This window comes from Meriones unguiculatus, chromosome 3, assembly GCF_030254825.1.
Source record: "Meriones unguiculatus strain TT.TT164.6M chromosome 3, Bangor_MerUng_6.1, whole genome shotgun sequence".
NCBI classification, from domain to species: domain Eukaryota; kingdom Metazoa; phylum Chordata; class Mammalia; order Rodentia; family Muridae; genus Meriones; species Meriones unguiculatus.
Window position 1 is genome coordinate 71252725 of NC_083351.1, and position 23763 is coordinate 71276487.

General features: G+C 39.8%; 1 protein-coding gene across 6 annotated transcripts in view; it reads left to right on the forward strand.

The window, feature by feature from the left end:
- Nup205 (nucleoporin 205) overlaps positions 1 to 23763 on the forward strand; it is a 75042-nt gene continuing 51279 nt past the window's right edge. For 2 of the 6 annotated variants that reach the window (XM_021653558.2, XM_021653560.2), the window contains exons 1-12: positions 21 to 153; positions 7048 to 7190; positions 9200 to 9371; positions 11175 to 11319; positions 11645 to 11804; positions 12363 to 12591; positions 14363 to 14527; positions 16954 to 17129; positions 19578 to 19694; positions 19860 to 19997; positions 21333 to 21483; positions 22761 to 22966. In XM_021653558.2, coding sequence (XP_021509233.1) covers positions 126 to 153; positions 7048 to 7190; positions 9200 to 9371; positions 11175 to 11319; positions 11645 to 11804; positions 12363 to 12591; positions 14363 to 14527; positions 16954 to 17129; positions 19578 to 19694; positions 19860 to 19997; positions 21333 to 21483; positions 22761 to 22966 — 1830 coding nt within the window. In that variant the 5' untranslated portion in view covers positions 21 to 125. Of the gene's footprint in view, positions 154 to 273; positions 472 to 7047; positions 7191 to 9199; positions 9372 to 11174; positions 11320 to 11644; positions 11805 to 12362; positions 12592 to 14362; positions 14528 to 16953; positions 17130 to 19577; positions 19695 to 19859; positions 19998 to 21332; positions 21484 to 22760; positions 22967 to 23763 lie in introns of those variants that run through there. The other 4 variants (XM_021653556.2, XM_060380180.1, XM_060380181.1 and 1 more) reach the window with 4 other exon arrangements.

The following is a 23763-nucleotide window of genomic DNA, read 5'->3' on the forward strand; positions in this document are numbered from 1 at the left end:
AGCGGTTCTCGGGGAGGGGTGAGGGGGTGGGCTCGGGTCGCTTTTCTGTTCAGGCGTCGCCGCGGGCAGGCCTTCTGGCCCGGGGTCCTCCCCGCTGCGGGAGGGCTCCGCAGTCCTCCTCCAAGATGGCGGCGCTGTTGGCGGTAAATTCGGGTAAGCGCGGCAGGGCCCTGGGGCGCCCACGGGGACCCACGGGGCAGGGCGGGGCCGGTTCGAGGGGAGCGTTGGCGCAGTCAGGCCTCTCGGAGTGCGGGCGCGGGTCTGTGCGCCGCGCCCGCTTTCGCCGCGTTCTGGCCTGCAGCCCTGCGCCTCCAGTTTGAATGGCGCGCGGCGCGGCTGCGGCTCTGCCCTGGAGAGGGATGCTTGAAGAGGAGGCGGAGCGGCGGGGCCCGGGGCAGCGGGCGCGCGGTTCCGAGCCCGCTTCCTCCCACCGCCCATCCTTCAGGTGTATGCAGACCAGCGCTCGCCGGGGTACGGCGCGAGGCTCGGGCGGGGAGGCCGAGATGAGGCTGGAAGGAAGCTCGTCTCAGCGGGCTGTGGGCGGGTCCTGAGGCAAGGGCTGAGGTCTTGCTAGCTGCGAGGAAGGTGCCGGGCCCCGGGGGTGGCCCCATCTGCCTGAGGAAGAGCCCACCCGGATGGTGGCAGCTATGGAAAAGTTGGGGGTGGGCCATCTTTTGGTGATTAGAACCCCGAGAGATGCTTGAAAAAATGGATGGATTTTGACTTGTCACAGTTGCTGGAACACAAACTTCTTTGGTTTTTCGAGACAGGGTTTCTCTGTAGCCTTCGCTGTTGTAGAGCAGCCTGGCCTCCAGCCCACAGAGATCCGCCTGCCTCTGCCTCCCTGATTACTGGGATTACAGGCCTGTGCCATTGCGGCTGGCTGACGTCAAATATTTTGTACGCGGTGTGGCACTCCTGAAAACAGATTTAGACACCTTATTCATGAGTACAGTTGAGGCAACATAGCAAATGTTTACAGACAGTCCTTTTCAGGACTGGTTTTTATTTATATACTTTTGGTTTTTTGAAACAGGATTTCTCTGTTTTGTTTTTAAACTGTTTGCTTTAGTACTCATTCTTGCCACTTTACCAATATTTTTGAAAATTACCTAAATCTGAGATTTGTACATTAGAGAATCGCAGAAGTGGTATGGTAAATTGTTCTGTAGAAACGAACATTTCTGATTATTGACAACGTATTACATCTCAGCACTGGAAGAAGGGTTAGACTTGCTTTATATCTCATTTAACCCTTTTATACCCTATGGCATAGTGAAGTATGTCAGAGACCTTTTAGTGGTTAAATAATTTCCCCAAAATGAAACAGTTAATAGTTTGAAGCACAACTTAATTGATTTTATAACATCACATCGTGCTTGTCTTCCCCAGTAGATAAAAAGGTGTACTGTTAACGTTTTTCAAAAGCAACGATTCCATGTTATAGTTATGTTACATACATTATTAGCATGTAATACCTTGAGTTGCCATTAAACACAAACCCTTGAAGGAAATAAACAGGAGTGTACATATGTACATTGTACAGGAGAGTTTTAATTGGCAACAAGAAGAGAAAGCCTTTTTTTTTCTTTTGAGACAGAGTTTGTCTCAAACTCAGGCATGTCTCCAACCCAGAGATCTGCCTGCCTCTGCCTCCAAGTGCTGGAATTAAAGAAGTGTGCTACCACCTACTGTCAAAAAGAAAGCATTTTAAAAAGCCAGGAGTCCAGAGAGTTATTTACTTTTTATTTATCATCTTTGGGAAGAACTCAAGCATCCATAGATGAGTGAATGGATAAACAAAACACAGTGGAAGTTTGTTTAGTATTAAAAAGGAGGAAATCCTGTCACACGATACAGGTATGACCTTTGAGGCCACGAAGTGGAATGTTGCCACACACACTCACATAATACACTACACACTTACTAAGTGTAGCTAAACTTAAAAAAAAAAAAAAACAAATCTGTAGAATTAGAATGGTGGTTGCCAACGGCTAGAAAAGTGACAGGTAGTGATGATTTAATGAGTATAGTTTCAGATTTAAAAAAAAAAAAATGTGTGTTTTAGAGGGCAGTCTCATGATGTAGCGTAGGGGGAATTAACTGTGCAGCCCAGAATAGCATGACAGTCTTCCCCATTCACCCTGTGCTGTGTGGTTACTGGTTACGGGCAGGAACCTCCAGGCCTGCCTTAGCATTTAATTTCTGCAAGATTATAAAAGTAACACTGTGTTGTAACAACTGCGTAAATACACCTAATTGCTACTGCTCATAAAAATAGCTAAGCTGCTATCCTTTGCCGTGTTTTCTATTATTTCTGTAATCACAATAAAACTTAGACACCTTAAGTAGTGAGGAAGGAGAAAAGGGTGGTTGGTGGCTGTAGAATTCTTACGCCTGCGTGTGGGTTTAACTGCATGGCTCACACCATTGTGACCTGTCAGTGCCCAACAGGTAGATACACTCACAAGCTTGCTGTATGCAGCCGCCATCAGTGCTCCACAGGCTGGTCACTCCTGCCTTACTCACTGTGGTGACTCTTTCACACGTTTCCACCTCTCAAACATTTACCCTCCGGGGGACCTAGAGAAAGGGCAGGCCAGCAGGCGTCTTTCCACCCTGTGCCTCCGTATCGTCCCTTCTATGCCCAGGTCCGTTATGCCTGTCCTCTGTTAACTTCTCTGTTTCGTGTGGATTCCTCTGTTTTCTCTAGTGGTCTGTCTTTGCTTTGATCTCACTTTCAGTCTCCTTGCCATTCTCTTCACTGCCTGACCATGTAGGAGACTCAGTATGCACTCACTGGCTTCTTCTCCATACTGCCTAGTGTTGCAAGAATTTAGTCTCCTCCTATCTCCCTAAATACAGTTCTAGTTCCATGTTCTAGTCCAAGTTTAGCCAGATGTTTTATATCGTATACATACAGTCATGCACATGCACAAATGCACAAATGCACATGAGAGCAGATGCCTGCTGAGTCCAGAAGAGGGCATTAGAGTCACTTACTGGAGCTGTAGCTATAGGTGGTTGTGAGCTGCCTGATGCTGGAAACCAGACTTGGGCCCTCTGTTAGAAGACTCTTAGCCACCAGTCCATCTGTAGCCCGAATTTACTAGATGTTTTAAATACTCATCATTTGTGCTTTTAGGGTAAAGACCAGCATTGACTAGAAATCCCTGTACAGGGTAGAAGTTGCCTACCTTTTTGGATTCATTTGCTGTACTCTTGCTGTCTTGGGATTTTTGACAGAATAGCCTCTCCCCCTCCCCTTGTGGAACCCCACTGTGTCCTCACTTCCTCGAATGCATGTATCATTAGGTATCAGTCCATTCTTATTTTTATGTTTTAGCTATTAGCTCAGTCATACTCCCCAAGTCCTTCCCTCCCCTGACCTCTCTGGCTAGGTCAAATACCCTTAGTTCGTACCCTCTTGCCCTGATTACTTCCCCCTCAGACCACTTTATGTAGTTGGGGTTTTTTCCTTATTAAACTGAATTTACCAGTGTCCCTTTCATGGTGAATGAGTAAATGTGATACGTTGAAAGTATCCCAAAACATTAAATGAAATATGTGTATTTTGCAAGGTGAGTTAAAGTACATACTAGAGGTTTGGAAAAATGTATTACCTTTCAGTTGTTACTATTAAAGGATATTTACTAAAATTGGGAAACTAGGTAAATCTGTGCACTTCTGTGTTGATCGTCATGGACATGTGAGTGCCTATGATTTGTGTACATATGTTTTTGATCTGTTATTGACTGACTCATTACGAGGAAAAAATGGAACTTTTCTGTATAATTTACTGAACTTGTGCATTAGTCATAGATAACACAAAGACAGTTATTAGTTCTTTAGAAATTCTTTTAGACTATTCTAATTTTTTCAATTATATGTATGCGTGTGCATGTCTGTACACAAGAGTGCAGGTGCCTATGGAAACCAGAAGAACATTGCATCACCTGGAAATGGGATTACAAACTGTTGGGTGTGAACTGTTTGGATGGATACTGGGAGCCAAACTCAGTTCCTCTGGAAGAGCTTTAAGCACTTTTAATTGCTGAGCTGTCTCTCTAGGCCCCATTCTATAGCGAGTATTTTAAGGGTGGAGTTAGTGTGTGTGTGTGTGTGTGTGAGAGAGAGACTGGGTTTCTGGGTTTCACAGTGTAGCTTAGTCTGGTCTCAAGTTTTTGATCCTCCTGCCTCAGCCTTCTGAGGATTGAGATTACAGATGTGTTTGTGTTTTCATGGCTGGTTGCTCTATTATTATTACTATTATCATTATTATTATTATTATTATTAGTTGCTTATAAGATTTCCGTAGTCTCTGTGATAAGGCTGTTTCCAGTTTGCTAGAACTTTTTCCCCATGGCAGGGATTGAACCTAAGGCTTTGAGCTCTACACTGAGCTCCACAGTTTTGAGATTCCCTTTGTATCCTGTGTCCACTCAGTTACCAATTCTAATTTCTTTCGATACCTACAGGCGTTCCTTACTATTTGACTGTCCTCTCTTTAGTTTAGCTTTCAGTATCACCCTACCTGCCTATTAATGTGGCTTCCCAGCACTTCCTGTCCTAGAGCACATATACTAGAATACTGGTGTTCACCATGCTATTTGTATGTTTGTGTTTGGCTTTGTTTGTTTTTTGGGTCACAGACTACAACCTGACTTGTTTGAATAGCTGGGACCAAGAACTGTTTGTGTTTTTTTTTCAGGGGGTCATATTTGCATGGTGTTACTGATTGAGCAACCCTGATCTAGAGTGTGAAACTTTTTGAGCCTTATGTTGCTGTTCAAACTTTTCAGTCTGCTGCAGTCCATAGCTCAAACCTACACTGTCTTTTACTTTTACAGAGACAGGGCCAAGAAAACAATTCTGAGGGAAGTGACCAGGGCCAAGGGACAGGTCACATTTTGGTAGGCCCAGAAGTGACTTGCCAGTGTATTAACCTGTAATTAGGTCCTGTTAATTGACTTCTTTATTCAGACTTAGGAAAGACAGGTAGGCAAACCAGCATGCTAATGTATCGATGTGAGCAGCAGTGTGTGTGCATAGGTACTCATGCCATGTGACAAGTTGCAGTTAATTTGAGATGAAGTATTGCTGTGTTGTCCAGAGGTATTTCACTCAAGGACTCTAGAGATCTCCTGCCTCTGCTGACCAAGTAGTTTATATCTGTTACATGTTTGTGCTACCACATCTGGCTGACAAAAAGCTATACTTTTAGTCAGGAGATTGGCAGAGATGGGATTGAAGTAGGAGAAACAAAGCAGGGAGTTGGATGATCTCTTTCCAATGAGTGAGAAGACTGAGATGTGTTGCCTGTGCATCTCTCATTCTTACACAGAAGACCTATCACAGTGCTTCCTGGTCCTGAAGATTGAGCCAGGGGCATGCCTTCCACTGCAAAGATAAACTTGTGGCCCCAGGCTCTCCTGTGCATATATTCTATTAGTCTCCCAAACTTAACTGTGTTTGTATGTGTAAATTGGGTTGACTACAAGGCCCCACACATGCTAAGCATGTGATCTGCCATTGAGCTTCACCCGTACCCCCCCTAGTCAACACTTACAAAGACCTGGCTTGTTTGCCTATGGTTCAGCCTGGACCTGGCTGTCTAGATCTAGGCAGGCTTACCTAGATCAATCTTAACTCATCACTTACTATGCTATTTGCCAGATATTTTTCCATCCCTAATTCATTCTTGGAAATACATTAACTTGCTAAGTATTATGTACAACAGGAGGTATAACTCACTGGTTAGGGCATGGACTGGCCATTTTCAGATCCATCACTCTGCTGTGACTTTGGTCAGTAATTCAGCTGTCTCAATTTTTATATTTGCAGAACAGAGGAGGATGTAGTGCTGACCTCAGGTTTTGTAAAATACAGTCATGCATGAGGAGCACTCTGGGCTGTGCTAAGGTGCATAGCAGGAGCTTAGTAAGGGCCATCTATTATGATGACTTCATAAAAGTTCTTGATGTTTCTTTGCTTTTGAAAATAGCTAAAGCAAAGTATGGCTTTTAATTTCTTAGACAAATAAAATGTTACTCCCAAATGACATGGGTATTAGGGGAAGAAGGAAAAGCACCTTTATTGAGTGCCTGTGATACAGAGGTGTGTGTTTTATGTAATTGTTTCATTTAAAAACTTGTGCACTGCTGAGTGTGGTGGCTCAGGCCTGTACTCCCAGGACTTGGGAAAATAAGGTAGGTTTCAGACTAGTATGGGCTATTGATACTATCTCAAGAAACAAAACAGAAAAGCCCAACCAAGATCTGTAAGCCTTAGGAGTGGGTAATGCTCCTTGTTTGTTTGTTTTTGTTATAGTTTGTTTTGTTTTAATTTTTAGTTTAATTTTTTGTGTGTGCTTGCTTGCATGAGCATATGTGACTGTGTGTGATTGTGTGACTGTGTATCACATGCGTGCAGGAGCTCTCAGAGGTCAGAAGAGGAGTTAAGGATGGTTGTGAGCCAGCCTGTGGGTGCTGGCAAATGGACTCCTCTGCAAAAGTATCACAAGCTGTAAACCACTGAGCCAGCTCTGCAATCCAGTAGGTTGTCTTTTTGTTTGTTTTGAGACGAGGCCTCACTAGGTGGTCTTTGCTGGCCCAAAACTAGCTATGTAGACTAGGTTGGTCTTGAATTTACAGAGCTCTGCCAGCCTATGCACCCCAAGTGCTGGGATTAAAGTTGTATGCTACCATGCCCGCTCTCCTGCTTTACATAAAGGGAAATGAAAATAGAGGAATTTCTCTCACTGTAGCTCACATAGGTTACAAAGTGGTAAGATCAACCTCAGCAGATGTTCCACTTTAGTTTGGGTTTGTTTGATTTTTATATTGTTAGAAAGCAAGTTGCCAAAGCATTGTTGCCAAAGAATTCTAATAAAGTGTATGGTTATGTTTTTGGCTGCTGTATGTAACTTTATATTAAAAATGGACATCAGTTTTTCCTTTGGTAATAGTATAGTAAAAAGTAGATGTGAGTATGGTTAACGTGTGGATGACATGTATTATTTCACACTGGTCTTATTTTTTCTTTAAGCTGCCAGCCTATGGGGACCCTACAAAGACATTTGGCACACTGTCGGAAGTGCTCTTTGGAGAAGACAACCTGAGGCTGTCCACCTTCTTGACATGATTTTGAAGAAACACAAACCTGACTTCATCTCACTGTTCAAAAACCCTGTAGGAAATTTTCTTCTTTGCTTTTCTTTTTTGTAATCTGGAGATTGGTGATATCTATCTATCTATCTATCTATCTATCTATCTATCTATCTATCGTGGGGATATATGTGAAGTTAAGACAACAACTTTCAGGAGTGAGTAAGTTCTCTTTCTGTCCATTGTGTGGGACCGAGGGCTGGAACTCAGGCTCTCAGGCAGGGTTGTGGGAGACTTATTTGCTGCACCATCTTTCTGACCTGCTTTGTTTGCCTTTTAAAGACAAAAGGACAAGAGAACTCTAAGTGTGTAAACACATGGCTAGAACTGTACTATTATTCAAACTTTTTAAAAATGCCCCTTCTCAAGCAATTTATTGCCTTTTTATTTTTCATAGAACTTATTAAATTTGTCTCCAGCTAAGCAGTAAATGTATCTGAAGATGATTTAGGAAATGCCATATATCCCATAAATGCTAGTTGCCTTATAATTTCTGGCCTATAATTAATAGTACACATAACTTTCATTGATTACTTCTTTCCAGATACACTTCTGCATTTTAAGTCTCTGTAGTGTAGTGTAGTGTAAATTGTGTTGGCTGAACAAATTATTTCTTGCGCACTATATTTTGAAACCTTCTCAAGTAGGAAGGGACTACAGTGGAGGGAATTGAGTTTGGAAACACCTTTTCTTGCCCTTGAACAATTTTTTGCTTTTTAGGTTTGTTTTGTTTGTTTGTTTTTGAGGTACTGACTCACTCATGTCTATGTATCTAAGGTTGGCCTAGAACTCTAGCTCAGGTTGGCTTTTATCTTCCTGTGTCATCGTCTGGAGTTCTGGGATTATAGACATGAGCAGTCATATCTGTCTCATAGGTTTTTTTTTTTCTTTTTAAATGTACTAGTATTAAACATCTAAGATTTCTACTATTATGTTACTAGAAATGGCTATTGTTTGCATTTTTAAAATGTTTATTGCATATGGCATGCACAGTGCATGAGGTCAAAGGACAGCTTTTGGTGTTTGCTTCTGTTTTGTTTTTACTGTGTGGGTTCCAGACATTGAACTTGGGTATTAGCAACAAGTGCCTTAGTGCACTGAGCTATCTCACTAGTTTGGTGTTTTGCTTTTTAAAGTCTTTTTGGAAAAGTCTTACCAACTTGCTCAGGCCCGCCTTGAACATCCTGGGATGTGGGCTTGCTCTTTCTTGTGATTTTCCTTAGTAAAAGGAGCTCTGGCTTGGAGCTGGGAACTAGCTGAGCTAAATCTCCTGTCTTGGCTTTCACACTAGAGGGTTGTGTGAGCTCAGACAGCTTACCTAGCTTACCTTGGTGTCATTTCTGTCTGGTGGAGGAGTTGGACTAAGTGGTCTGGGGAGTTCATCAGGATCTAAACTTTGACAAATTTGTTATCTATCAGTACTTCTGTGTGTTAAATATTTAAATCAAAGAGTCTTTAGGGTGTTAAATGAGGTAGCATAGTGCTAGAACACTTGCTTAATATGTGTCTGTTTGAGGTTACATCCTGCCACACACACAAAGAATTTTGTAGGACATAAAATCGTGCTATTAATCTATGATTCACTCTACAAAGTAATACTATTGCTTGTAGAGTTCATATGTCCATTTGAATTATTGGTATATAACTGGAACAATCACTTAGATATGTGGAAAACAGAATAGTGTTGTTTGTATTTTCTCTGGGTTTTATAGAGTTTGGCCGAAAGTTTTGAGAAGGTAGTATTGGATTAAAAAGTTGAAGGTGGTGCTAAGTGTTGCCTCATACCCTCCAGTTCTAGATTACCAGATAAGAGACATTTCAGTTTGTCATGCTACCAAGCTGCATTGCTTTTGTTTTCATGCAAGCTGACCTTGAATGTACATTGCTGGGCCTCTGCCTGTTAGGATTAGAGGCGTGGGCTGCCCTGGCAAGCCAGGCTGTGTTGTCATCAATAGACTCCTGCTAGGAGTGCTTGTCGGACTTTGCCTCCCATAGGCTATTTTCATTACTTGATTATAATTTTATCATTCTAGCCAAAAAATGTTCAACAGCATGAGAAGGTTCAGAAAGCCAGTACAGAGGGTGTTGCCATCCAGGGGCAACAAGGAACCAGACTTCTCCCTGAGCAGATCATTAAAGAAGCTTTTATCATCAGTGACCTTTTTGATATTGGGGAATTGTCAGCTGTTGAGCTTCTCCTTGCTGGTAAGTTGACATTTAGCTGAAACTGTGGTACATACTACAGAATCAAGAAGGTGTGAACCCCTAACTTAGGGTTTAAAATGCTTGTTTACTTATATTATGCATATGTGTGTACCTGAGTGTATGTATATGCACCATACTCTTTCAGGAGGTATGGAAGATCAGAAGAGAGGGCAGTGGAAACCCGGAACTGGAGTAACTGGTGGTTGTGAGCCACTTTGTGGATTCTGGGCACTGCTTTTAACTGCCGAGCCATCTGTCTAGCCCCATAACAGATTGTTTTTGAAGATGCCTTTTATTTGACAGAACGATTCAAAAGATTTAATTTATCTCGTGTTAAAGGGCAAGCTTAGTGTCCCAGTTGTTGACGAAGCCTTGACATAGTAGTTGCTAGTAAAGATGAAGGTGCCTCTAGAATTGCATGGCTCAAGGCAAGTATTGCTGTGCAGCAGGTGGGAAGGCTCTTTTGGAGTGTCTTCTGGAGTGGGCTATTTAGATGATGAATGACTAGGTGAAAAATTAGATAATTTTAATAAGAACTAATACTAGAAAGAAAATTAACTAGACAGCAGGGCAGAGCGAGATCAGGGTGATTAAGGTAGTTTTGATTAATGGGTTTAGGCAAGCCCACTCCAAGGTAAAGACATTTGACTGGGACCTGAGTCATGTGTAGATGCCAGCACACAGACTTCCTGGGGAGGGCTGATAGAGGGCACAAGTAGCATATCTTTCAGGCATGTTTAAGGGAAAAAAGACTTCTGAGACTGGGTGGGGCATGGTGGATAAGGGGAGATGGGAGGAAAATGCAGATGTTCAGATTTTATTTTCATTGCAGTAGTAAGTTATTACTGGAAGGTTAGAACAAACATGTAACTCCAGATAACCCAGAAGTTAAATTGTGGCTGCTACACAAGGATCAGTATTTCCATAAAATAAGTAGTTCATTAATGATCACGAAGGAGTCATGTGAAGAAAATATAGAATCTTAGTCGAACAGTAGTTTAGTTTCTTTAAATATATCACATAACTACTAAAATCCCGTTTGACCAAAGACAATTAGTGATTGAAGATGAGGAAGGTAGTTTTTCTCTTGTGTGAGGGGGTGCTAACTGAACACGATTGAGCTTTACATTTAATTCAGACCATGGAGCTTTTATCCTGGCAGTGCTGGAGATAGAACCAGGGTTCTGTGCTTGCAAGGCAAGCACTACACCACTGAGCCATGTGCCCAACTTTGATTTAACAAACATGTCCTCTATAGCTACCACGATCTAGATACTGTGGGAAGACCACTGTAAAATGAAGGTGAGTGAAGCCTTACTTGATGTAAAGAAACACAGTCGGTTTAAGAAAGACGAGGGAATGGTTTTGATAGGAAGCAGTGCGGATTAGAAGAGAGAGACCGAGAAAGAAGGAAACTTGCAAACATTTTCAGGAGTTCATAGGAATGGAGATAAAGGGGGCACAGCATAGGAGATCAGAGGGGAAAGTGAAATCGAGTATGGAAAATGATGGGTTTCTTGTTTCTGTTTTTGTTTTGTTTTGTTTTCTGAGACCAGGTTTCTCTGTGTAGCCCTGAATGTCTTGAAACTCACTTGTAGAGATTAAAGGTGTGAGCCACCATCGCCTGGCTGGATTTCATCCTGGCCTATGGTGGTAGATCTGTGAGTCTTCAATGCTGGGAATGATGCAGGGAGTAGACACTCTCGGGATCCCCTTAACTTTGAGATTCTGCTTGTTTGAATACATTTTGGCATACATTTCAAATGCATTTGAGCTTTACTAAATGATCAATTCCTTCTTTAGGAGAGCATCAGCAACCACATTTCCCTGGCCTTACCAGAGGATTGGTAGCTGTCCTTTTATACTGGGATGGAAAGCGGTGCATCGCAAATTCTCTCAAAACCCTGATACAGTCTAGACGAGGGAAAACGTGGACATTAGAACTCAGGTCTGTTTGCTTTTGGGGACTTAAGGGGTTAATGTAAGATTTCTTGAACTTGAATTTGTAAATAACTATTTTCCCTTAGTGTACGTATCATCAGTAAACTGATCTCAGGTCAGTAATATATCACCCTACTCTTTCCAGAGTGATAGGTTAGTTTAAACCTGCCTTGTTGGCAAGTGAAAAGCCACTTAGAAGTTTATTTAACTCCAGTGATTTAGAAAAGGCAAAAAGAACAAGACTGTAACTCATCCTGGTTGTTTGCAGCCATAAGCCTCTGTCAAAACATATTTTTGTTTACTATAGCTTTGTTTATTTCTTTTCATTGCAGTCCAGAGCTGGTTTCCATGACAACACGGTTTACAGATGAACTGATGGAGCAAGGATTGACTTACAAAGTTCTTACTTTGGTGTCACAGATTGATGTGAATAATGAGTTTGAGAAACTGCAAAGAGAGAGAGGTTTGGGCAGCGAGAAACACCGCAAAGAGGCAAGGATTCCATAAGATGAATTCATGGGTATCTTTGTCAAATATGGAACAGAAGTCATAACAGTTAGAATAGTCATTTCATTTAGGCAGATGAAAATACAGCATTTCGTCATCAGTCATCATTATCATTGTTAACTTTCTTTTTTTAAGACAAGGTTTCACTGTGTAGTAGTTGACTGGAACTTGCTATGTAGAGCAGGCTAGCCTCTAAAGATCCACCCTGGGATTTAATTCTCTCTGGGATTAAAAGCATGAGCACCCACCCTTGTGGAAATGCAGCATTTCAAATGTGAAGACTGCCCTGCTCATGGAATTGGCTTGCAGTTGTTCTGGTTTCTGTGCCACTGTTTATGCTATGTCTAGCTCCTGGCTTCTAGGGAGGAGACTAAAAGGAGACTAAAGGAGACTAAACCCTAGAAATTGTTCAGCACTTCAGCCATTTTAGGATCACCTGTGGATTCAGATTAGCTTATTTTGTTATCTTTATGGAAGATAGTCTGCATTGTCTACTACTGGATGTTGCTATAGTTTATGTCACAGTCATGTTTTTACTTGTAGGTTTCTGACCTCATCAAGGAGTGCAGGCAGTCTCTGGCAGAAAGTCTTTTTGCCTGGGCCTGTCAGTCACCATTAGGAAAAGATGACACCCTTCTCCTTATTGGACATTTGGAAAGAGTGACGGTTGAGGCTAATGGCTCCCTGGATGCAGTAAATCTGGCCCTCCTTATGGCTCTTCTGTACTGTTTTGATACCAGCTTCATAGAACAAAGCACAGAGGAACGAGATGGTATTGGATTTTATATCTTTTTTTGTTTGTTTTTGTTCTTATTTTTTTGAGACAGAGTTTCTCTGTATAGCCTTGACTATCCTGGAACTTGCTCCTAGACCAGGCTGGCCTCAAACTCACAGAGATCCACCTGCCTCTGCTTCCCCGAGTGCTGGGATTACAGGTGTGCACCACCACTGCCCATCTACATCTATACCTTTTAAACCTTTTTTCTTAGACTCTCACTGTGTGGCACAGGTTGGCCTCAAAAAATTTTTTTAATTACATTTGTATTTTTGGTTGTGAACCTAGCTTTTAACAGCTGAGCCATCTCTCTAGTCTTTAATTACATTTATTTGTGTGCTTGCGTGCGCTAGAAGACAACTTTCAGGGTCAGTTATTTTCTGTCATATGGGGTCGGGAGGGAAACTTAGGGCACCAGGTTTGGCAGCAAGCACTATCACCCACTGAATCATCTTGCTGGTCTGGCCTCAGACTTTTTTTTTCTTTCAAGATTTATTTATTCATTTAATATTTATACAGTATTCTTCCTGTGGCCAGAACAGAGTACCAGATCACATTTATATGGTTATAAGCTACCATGTGGTTGCTGGGAATTGAACTCAGGACCTTTGGAAGAACAGCCAGTGTTCTTAACCTCTGAGCCACCTTTTCAGCCCCCTGGCCTCAAACTCTTGATCTTCTTGCTCTGGTCTTCTGAGTGCTGGGATTATGGGCATGTGCTCCACAACATTTATTTTCAAAAATAAAATTTTAAATTGTGAGAGAACATTGAAGAAGGATAGCATTTTAACTTTCAAAATATAAATTAGTCTCTGTTTCTGTGTGTAATTCAGGCATGTTTGAACCATTTTAAATGCATGATGTAAGACTGAGGGCAGAACTCAGAGGGATTGCTTAGTATGCATGAAGCCCTGAGTTTGCTCCTTAATAGCAACAACAGCAAAATAGCCTTGGTGGCTAGTAGTTTTTCCTATGTTTTTTGTTTGTTTGTTTGTTGTTGTTTTCCCTGGAGACAAAGTTTCTCTGTGTAGCCTTGGATGTCCTGGAACTCACTCTATAGACCAGTCTGTCCTCAAACTCACAGAGATCTTTCTACCTCTGCCTCCTGAGTGCTGGGATCAAAGTTGTGCACCACCACTCTGGGTTTTGTTCCTGTGTAGTTTCTTTTGAGATTTGAAATGACTGTCCTACAGGATGATGGGTTCATGAGTACATATGCCTAAGTTTACTGTAGCTACTTGTTTGTTCCTTCACATTTTTTTGTTTAATTAAATTTTTATTTTTTATATTAATTATAGTTTATTTACTTTGTATCCAAGCTGTAGCCCCCTCCCTCATTCCCTCCCAATGCCACCCTCCCTCCCTTATCTCCTCCCATGCCCCTCTCCAAGTCCACTGAAAGGGGAGGACCTTCCTCATTCACATTTTAAGACATGTGAAAACACAGAATTTTTATTTCCTTTTTGACTCTTTTTTGTGAAGTAGATAATTCATTTTATCTTTATAGAGCATTTATTTGTATTTTAGAATTCTTATATGTAGAAAAAAGTAAATGTCTCTTTATTCCAAAATTTGCTGTTTATGAAAATAATTGTTTAAAATTTAGGGTTCTTTCGGTTTTATGTATATAACACTTAGAAGTAATATGGATTTTATTATACCAAATAATGTTAATAAGTCATAATTTTGAAAATGCTAAGTGTTTTTGACTTTCAGAAGTGAGAATTTATTTCTGTTCTTTTTTAGTGGTCTATTTTTGTGTTTGCAGATATGATTCATCAGCTGCCACTGTTGACAGAGAGACAGTACATTTCAACAATTCACTCTCGTCTTCAGGACTCACAGCCTTGGAAGCTTCCTGGGCTGCAGGCCACTGTTCGGCTTGCCTGGGCACTGGCACTGAGGGGAGTATCCCAGCTACCTGATGTAACAGGTGATTAAATCAAAGTTTGAGATAACTGGTTTGTGACACCACAACTAGCAACTAGTATTTATTTCTTTAAAAAAATTTTAGTTGATTTTATGTGTGAATATTTTACCTGCATATGTATTTGTAAACCACATGTGTGTCTGATGTTCCCTGAGATCCAAGAATTCCCTGGAGGAATGGAGCCTGGGCTTTTTGGAGGAACAGCCAAGGCTCTTAACCACTGAGCCAACTGTCTAGCCACAAATTTATTTATTTTCTGATATCAGATTATTATTATTATTATTATTATTATTATTTTGTGTTTGTTTGTTTGAGGCAGGGTTTCTCTGTGCTGTCCTGGCTTTGCTTTGTAGACTAGGCTGGCCTCAAACTCACAGAGATCCTTCTGTTTCTGCCTCCTTGAGTGCTGGGATTTGCCACTGCACCTGGCAAATATCAGATTTTAAATCTGATATTGTAAATATAAGCATGAGAAAATACAAGTTCTGTTTGATGAAAATTTGTAAGCCCAAAACAGTGGTGTGTGCTAACACTTTAATCCCAGCACTTCGGAGGCAGGGAGATCTCTGTAGTTTGAGGCCAGCCTGGTCTACAAGCTTGTTCCAGGACAACCAGGACTGTGTAGAGAGACTTGTCTCAAAAACAACAGCAACACACCTCAAAACTGTTAAGTAGTACTGAAATTCACCTCTCTCAGAAAATACTTCATAAGTTCTTGGACCTGGTGACAGAGTTCTTTATCCTTCAGAGTAAATGTTTGGAAGTGTAAAACTCCCAACAGACGGAGTCACAACAATTTTCTTTTTTTTAATGGCATTGATGATTGATCTTAGAGTCTCCTGCATGTGTGCTAGGTGAGAGTTCTGCAACTAAGCTCTATTTCTACTTTCTTTTTAAACAGGGTCTCATGTATCCCAGGCTGGCCCTGACCTATGTTGCTAAGGGTGCCCCTGCAGTTCTGATCCTCCTAGCTCTCCCTCCAAAGTGCTGCAGTTTTTAAATGTGTTCTGCCACAATCAACTAATTATTTTGTTTAAATCTTTTCTCATTTTCATTCTTGATTTTGCTCACAAACTTCTTCACATTGTATCAAATTGAAAATGTAGTTTTTAAAATTCAGTGTGTTGGAAAGGAGATATTTGAATCAATCAAGCATACATAGGGGAATTGACTTAATCCTGTGCTATTATATAGGGCATCCTTTTTTGATGTCTACATTCATGAAATTATGCTTAGATTGATTTGCCTTGACAACTGTAAGCTATACTTTCATTGTAATTTGAAATAGAAAGATTGTCACTTCTGTAGGATTTGGTAGTGCTTTCTGTGTATTGGTTCCTGAATAAGATGCAGTTCAAGGGAAGAGGAGTGTATTTTGGTTCCCATAGTTTGTGGGAATACAGTCATGGCAGGAGTATAAGAAGTGATGGTGTTAATCTGCAGTCATGAAAAAGGGAGAAAATGTGGTTCTCTGCTACTTTGCTTTCTTTTCTAACTCTTTAAATTCAGCATACGTCACTAGCCTATGGTATGATACCACATTCAAGGGGAGTCTTTCCTCTGGAAAGTGTGGCTGGAGGCAGAGACAGGCAGATCTCTGAGTTGAAGACCAGCTTAATATCTAAAGTAAGTTCTAGGCTAGCCAGGACTACACAGCTGAGACCCTGCCTCAGAAACGAAACCAATCAAAACAGCAAGAAAACCTCTCTGGAAATGTCCTCAAAAAACATGCTAAGAGTTGTCTACACTCATTCCACATCCAATCAAGTTGATATTTTATACTCATGTCAGTGTTTTCAAGTCCTAATAATGGTAGTTGATTCAAACCAGAGTCTGATTTGCATATGCTAGGGCAAGGCTTCTAGTACTGTCCAGCCTTAACTTTTGTTCTTTTCATCCCTCACGCCCCAGACAGAACCCATGTTTCAGCAGATATCAGTATCCTAACAGTCACGTAATTTTCCAGTGTTTTGTTCATCAGTGTTAAGCTCTTTCTAAGGGGTTTGCAGAAACATTTTTTGTTAGGAGTCTTTTTTTTTTTGTAACAGTAGGTAGCTGATTAGATTTTTTTATGTTCCTTTACAAATTTTGTTTCTCTGCTACATTTTACATCTCCTTTTCATTACTGTCTTTAATTTTTTGACATGAAATTACTGAACTTTAAGTAGGGGTATAATAATTAGATTTTTTAAAATAATGCATTTTGTGTGTGTACATGCATGTGTTCTTCCATTTTCTTTTTTTTTTTTTTTTTGTTGTTGTTGTTTTGACACAAGGTCTCACTGTGTAGTCCTGGTTGACCTGCAGCTTGCTATGAAGATCAAGCTAGCCTCAGAGGGCCACTAGCTTCTGCCTGTTGAGTGCTGGGATTAAAGGTGTGCACTACCACTACCCTGTCTTAGTTTTCTTTGTGTTCTGAATCTTTCTAGCCTTGGCTGAGTTCACGGAAGCAGATGAAGCAATTGCAGAACTTGCCATTGCTGATAGCGTCTTCCTATTTCTCACTGAGTCTGTTGTGCTGTCTGAAAACTTCTATCAAGAAGAATTTTACATTCGCAGAATCCATAATCTCATTACAGACTTCCTTGCATTTATGCCAATGAAAGTAAGTATGACAATGTAGGAGGAGCTTTGTAAAATAGGTAAAACTGTTTTAACTAGCTCTGTGTTTGGCCACTAATAAAGTCAGATAGACTAAACTTTGACAGTAATGTATTTCAAGTACAGTCTGGGTGGTGAGGAAGTGATATAAACCTTATTAGTTGGAAAGATGTCTTACAGAAGAAACATTGGACACTGAGAAAGCTTTTCTAGAAATCAGTGGGTTAATAAAAATGCCTCTCTGGGTAGATGATTATTCTTTATTTCCTACCCTAGTACTGTGGGTGCCTTGCTAATACTCTTGGCTCTATCTCCGTGTATTTCATGTCTTCAGAATCAGACATCTTTGAGTTTAAAAATTGTATCTGCACTGAAACTGTTTATGGGATATCTTTCTTTCCTTATTTTCTAAATAATGTAGAATAACAACTATTTCTCTTACTTGCATCGTAAGTCATCTAGAGATGGCTTAAAGAGTATATGGGAAGATGTATGTGATGTATTCAACTACTTTGCTATTTTGTGTAAGGGACACAGTAAATGACAGTAGGTTTCTTTAGGCTAGGTTAGATCAGTGAAGGACTAGAATAGTTGGGGTGAACAGTAAGCTGAGACTTAAACAGCCTTACAAGGTGAGCAAAGCAAAGTTTGGGAGTAAAAAGAATCCTTCTAGTGTTTTCAGTTTGTATCTGGGGAAATGGATTTTTAGAAAGGTTAAGGTTTATAGTATTTTTAAATTAATAGCTATATGAGTATTTGATTATGGAGAGATAATGGCTATCTGAGAAGATGAAATTGAGGGAATTGTGTTAGAAGAGTCAAAAATGCCTTGGCAAGAGAAACAATGAGTTTAATCACACAGTTCTTGAATACTAGAATTCCCTTAACTGATACAAGGTGATTTAAGTTATGTATTTTTTTAATGCACTTCAGTAATTTGTGTCTGCCACTGAATATGTCCATTTTGTTTGAATTACTGTTGGACTGGTATATATTACATTATTCTAAGGTCTCTGTGTTAGACTCCGTAGTCATGGCGCCTCTGTAATCGTCAATATAGTGATTAGTGTCTTTTCCTTTACAAAATTAATTATGTCTATGAGTGTTTGCCTGCATGTATGTCTGTGCACCATGTATGTATGTGCAGTGTCTGAGGAGGCCAGAAGAGGGTGTTTGACCCCTGGGGCTGGAGTTGAGACAGTTGTGAGCCCCTGTTGTGGAACCAAACTATATCCTCTGAGCCATCTCTTGAGCTCCTCTTCTTACATTCATAATGTTGTTGGAGGTTTGCCAGTCCCATCTTTCCTATGAATCTAGTTTTGGCTTTATTAATTTTTTTTTCTTAGATGCATTTAACTGTTAACTGATTTTCAATTTTTAGTGTATTGGGTTTAATCTGTCTATTTTCTTCTTTATTTTATTGACATTTATTTGTTTTATATTTATTGTGTGGGTGTGTGCATGTGGAAGTCAGAGAACAACCTGTGGGTTGTTTGCTCTCCACTGTGTGGCTCTGGGGCTCAGACTCGGGTCACCAGCCTTTGCAGCCACCCCCTTTACTCACTGAGCCATTTTGTATACCCCTCTCCCAGTTGTTTTAACTGAAATGGTTTGATTCTATTGTTTAAGTCTTTTTATATTTTTACCTACTTTCTGTACTTTTTCTGTTGAAGATAGATGAAAGAAATATTGAAACCTCCAGCTATAATTGTGTTTTTTGTTTTATTTTTTCCCAGAACAAAGTAACTTCTTGTTTCATTAGCATTTAGTTCACACATATAGGACAGGGATTCTCAGCTTGGGTATGATGTTGTTCATAGCATGTTTGTTACATCACTGTAACATGTTCTTAGTAGTTCCAGGGATGTGAAGTTTCATGCAGTATTAAGGATAATACATAAGGAGAGATGGCCTATTCCAAATGTTAGTAATGTCTTTATTGAGAAACTAGTTAATCTTCCTTCTGTGAAGGAGAAAATTTTGGTTTATTCCTCCCTCCCTCCCTCCCTCCCTCCCTCCCTCCCTCCCTCCCTCTCTCCTTCCCTTCCTCCCTCTCTCCTTCTCTCCCCTTCCTCCTTCCCTCCCTTCCACCCTCCCTCCCTCCCTCCTCTCTCCTTCCCTCCCTCCCTTCCTTTCTTTCTTTCTTGTCTGTGTTTATCTGTAAGGGCAGGATAGAGTGGAAATAGCACAACCTGTAAGAGTTGGTTCTTTCTACCATCTTGTGTTTGGCAGGCTTGGGTAGGCGTCTTTACCTACTGAACCATCTCCCTGGTTCCCTCTAATCCTTAAGATATTATAATCTTAGTATTTTAGTGAAATTCCTAGTGTATTTTTCATGTTGCTGATATACAGGTATTGATGATTTCTTATACATAGTTACTTAATTTCTTTGTTTTCTTATTAACCAATGCATAAGATATTTACATTAAACTTAGCTTAATACATATAATAGGTGAAACAGCTGAAGAATCGGGCAGATGAAGATGCTCGAATGATCCACATGAGTATGCAGATGGGTAACGAGCCCCCGATTTCCCTTAGAAGAGACCTGGAACACTTAATGCTCCTGGTAAGTCATTCTGTTGGAGAGATTTTTTTTTTAATTCTTTTCTTTTCCATTATTCTTGAACTGTGGAAAATTTTAGCAAAAGAATTCAACACTAATATACTTCTGTATCTTTATAAATTTTTTTGTTGTAAATATTTCTCCATAGTTTTTGCTTATCCTCTGCAGATTGGTGAACTATATAAAAAAAACCCTTTTCATTTGGAGCTTGCTCTGGAATACTGGTGTCCTTCAGAGCCTCTGCAGACCACCACCATCATGGGCCCTTACCTGGGAGGGGCTCATCAGCGGCCCCCCCAGCGCCAGGTGAGCTCTCTAGCTTTTTATTTTTCTTCTCTGATTTAGTTATTGAGTTTTGAACACAGGCAGTAAATTATTTGGAAATTATTACTTTTCTTTTATTTAAGAAAATTTGAATCCATAATTTAAGTTTGGATCATTTTGAATTTTATAGTTAGGTCTTTATTACATACTAAATATGGGACAAATTGTTAGAGGTAGAAAAGCTCTTCTTATTGTATATTGCTTTCTTGAGTATTTTTGGAATAGTCGTCCTCTATAGATGTGACAGTATCCAGTATACATAATTCTGACCAAGATGGGGAAGATGAGGTGTAAGCGTTCAAGGAGCAGACTTGGAGATCATTGGGCCTGAGAGTCTTCATATATGTAGATAAGCACTCATTTTCCTGTTTTGTACAGGAGTTAATAAAAAGGATTGTTATGTCAGAAGTCCTCATTTTGTGATTCAGTTATAGAAGCTTGCATGCTATAAATTCATTCTTTTCTCCCTGGAGTCTAGAATCAATGCCTCCTGTTTTATTTTTACTGTAATTTTTATGTTTATTGTTTTGGCGTTTTCCCCATTTAGGAAGATACATCAGAGAAGGATATATTAAAGCTTTTCAAAGGTTAATATGGAAGATAGGATAATTTTAATGGATTTCCAGTGCCCTAATTTCACATTACAAGTTGATGTATTTCTACAACTACACTTTTATCTTGAGGGATGTTTTAAAGTAAGCAATGTGTGGCAAGACATTTTAACCCCTCAATGGTTAAGTATTTTTCTTAGAGATAAGGATATTTTTCCTACAGTATTTTAAAACTATTTTATACCTAACAGTTCACAATAATTTCTGGTTGTTTGTAAACACATTTAGTTTTTAGTTTTACATAGTTAAAAAATATGGCTCAGCAGTTAAGGACACTTGCCGCTCTTCCAAAGGACCAGAATTCAGTTCCTAGAACACATCAGATGGCTTGCAACTACATGTCCAGAAATCTGATGACTCTCGTGTCTAGGCACCTGTACATACATGCAGACACAAGCACATGTGTGTACAAAATAAAAGTAAGTCTTTGAAAATAAGAGTAGTCTTACATGTGACATTGAGGTGCAGATTGGATATTGGAAGAAAATGTGTTGAATGTTTACAAAGGTGTTCTATAAATGCATTAACTTGCCAATAACCAGCTTAACAGTTTTTCATAAAATAAAATAGCAGTTAATTTTGTTTTTTATGGAAATGAATTAAATCCTAGTAGTGAGTTTGTTTTAGTTTGTGTGTGTTTTTATTGAGTCTATGTTGCCTTAAAATACGTTCCCTAAAATCTTTTTTTTTTCTTCCTTAATTTCAGGTTGTCTTGTCAAAGTTTGTTAGACAAATGGGTGACTTGCTGCCGCCAACTATTTATATTCCTTATTTAAAAATGCTCCGGGGATTGGCCAATGGGCCTCAGTGTGCCCACTACTGTTTTAGCCTGCTCAAAGTCAATGGTAGTAGTCACGGTAAGGACAGTCTGCATGTTGAATTAAATTCTTACACAGTTGCATTCAGTGTACTGCTGTGTAGATTCTACCATAGGTACAAACTGCATTTATAATAACTGAGGGAAAGAATTACACTGGTGATTTTTATACACGGTAATGCTTTGGTTATGGTCTCAGAGATTGGGGGATTTTTGTAATTTATTTTTGTTAAATATAGTTAAGTGTAACAAATCTGAAGCAATATATGTGATTTTTCAAGAACTCATCTGTACCTAAGACTAAGTATATTTCTTTGCAATGGAAGAAAGTTTGATTTTTGTTTGGCTCTGCTTTGTTTTGAGATAAAGTCTCACTCCTAGCTTAAGCTGTCTTAGAACTAACTCTAAATCCCAGGATGTCATCATTCTCCTGTCTCAGCCTTCAGTGTACAAGAGTTACAGGTATAAGCTGTCATTCACAGATAAATTTGATTTCTTTCTTTAATATATCCTCATAAGTGCTTGTTTTCTCGTTACTAATTTTCAGAATCAGATCTGGTTCAGCCAGATACACTGCCAAAAGGAAAAAGAACTAAATGTTGGCTGTTTTGGGTATATATTTTTATTTTCACTTTTATAGGTAAAGAAAATGAGGTTTGGAGAGGTTAAGTTTTAATATACCCATGGTAACAGGCCATGATTAAAACAGATCTTCCCCAAGCCAGTGTATTGGCTACTATACTCTTTTGGGGCCTGCTTATTTTATTTGTGGTGCTTTGCCCCACAATGCTTGGTATGTAATGGAATATTTTAATTTATAGATCTAGGCTGTAGCTATGTTTTTCTGAGAATTCATGTTTAGTCCTTATGAGTTATTTGGTGGGAAAAAAACAGCACATATATATATTATATATATATATAATATATATATATTCCTTTTGTGTGTGTGCGTGTAATATATATATATATCTCCAGGGGAGGAAGTAGTTAAATGGCATGCAAAGTCACTATTATTTACCTGGGTACCACCCCATCCTTATGTCTGAGTAAAAATGGATCCAGAGGGATTCTGACTCCATTCAGCGTACTTCTTGTATGAGCAAAACAACACTGCTTATTTAGAACAGATTGACTATCTGCTAAAACAAAGACAAACAAGTGTTGTTATAAATTAAATTTTCTTAGACTGCAAGCAAACAATTTTCTTGTAAGTCTAGTGATTGGTGATTGGTCCTAGAGCCTTCGTGTGGTAGATAGTATTCTCCTTTTGAGCCCTAAATATGCAGTTTTTGAAATAAAACTCTTTTTTTTTTTAAGTTGAAAACATTCAGGGAGCAGGTGGCAGCCCTGTCTCCTGGGAGCATTTCTTTCACTCCTTATTGCTTTACCATGAGCATCTCCGGAAGGACCTGCCGAGTGCAGATAGTGTACAGTATCGGCACCTCCCATCCCGCGGCATCACCCAGAAGGAGCAGGATGGGCTGATAGCTTTCCTCCAGCTGACGTCTACTATCATTACTTGGGTAGGTAGCCCACCACAGAGTGGCCTGATTGCTGTTGCAGCAGGACAACGTCGTAATGGCCAAATCTTCCCTCTTCGTGACTAATGCTTATGAGTGACATGTCTAAAGCAGCATTCATCCTTGCGCTCTTGGCTTTTAGGCTACAATTTATGCTAGTTCTGTTTGTTAGCATAATCTCAATTTAAAAATTATAGCCTGAACACATCAGAAAGTAGAGGAAAGAAAAGTGAGGGTCAGTTCTGTGTATAACCTTCTAGAAAGCCACCAGCAGAGGTTCTGAGGCAGACACGTGTTGTTGCGTATGTGTGCAGAAAGAATAGTTTTCATTAAAAGCAAAGATACAGTTCTTATTGAATCATTTTTAGTGCTTCTACCTAACTAGTCCTATCTTCAGTATAAATTTTCACAGCTTAAAACTCCTAGTTGATCACTAAAATAAAACGAACTGCTCAGGTTGATATTTTGTCTGGAAGATAGATGTTATGCATTAGAAATACCAAATTAATTATTGAAATAAAGTGAAGTAATTCTTGATAAAATATTTCTTTAGTATTTTCCTCAAAAAGGAAAGACATTTGTTGCCTCATTCATGAATTAATTTTATTTTAGTGTAGTAATATTCTGTAGTTCTAGAAAGGCTGAGATTTATGTCATCCTAGTAGTTAGTCTCTTTGTAGTAGTAGTTTCTGTTTCTGGGTCTGCCAAAGAGATTCTTTGAAATTTATATTTTGTTCTTTCCGTGACCAAACTAGTGATCTAATTTAATCTACCAATAGGCTTCAGGCTAAATGATGGGC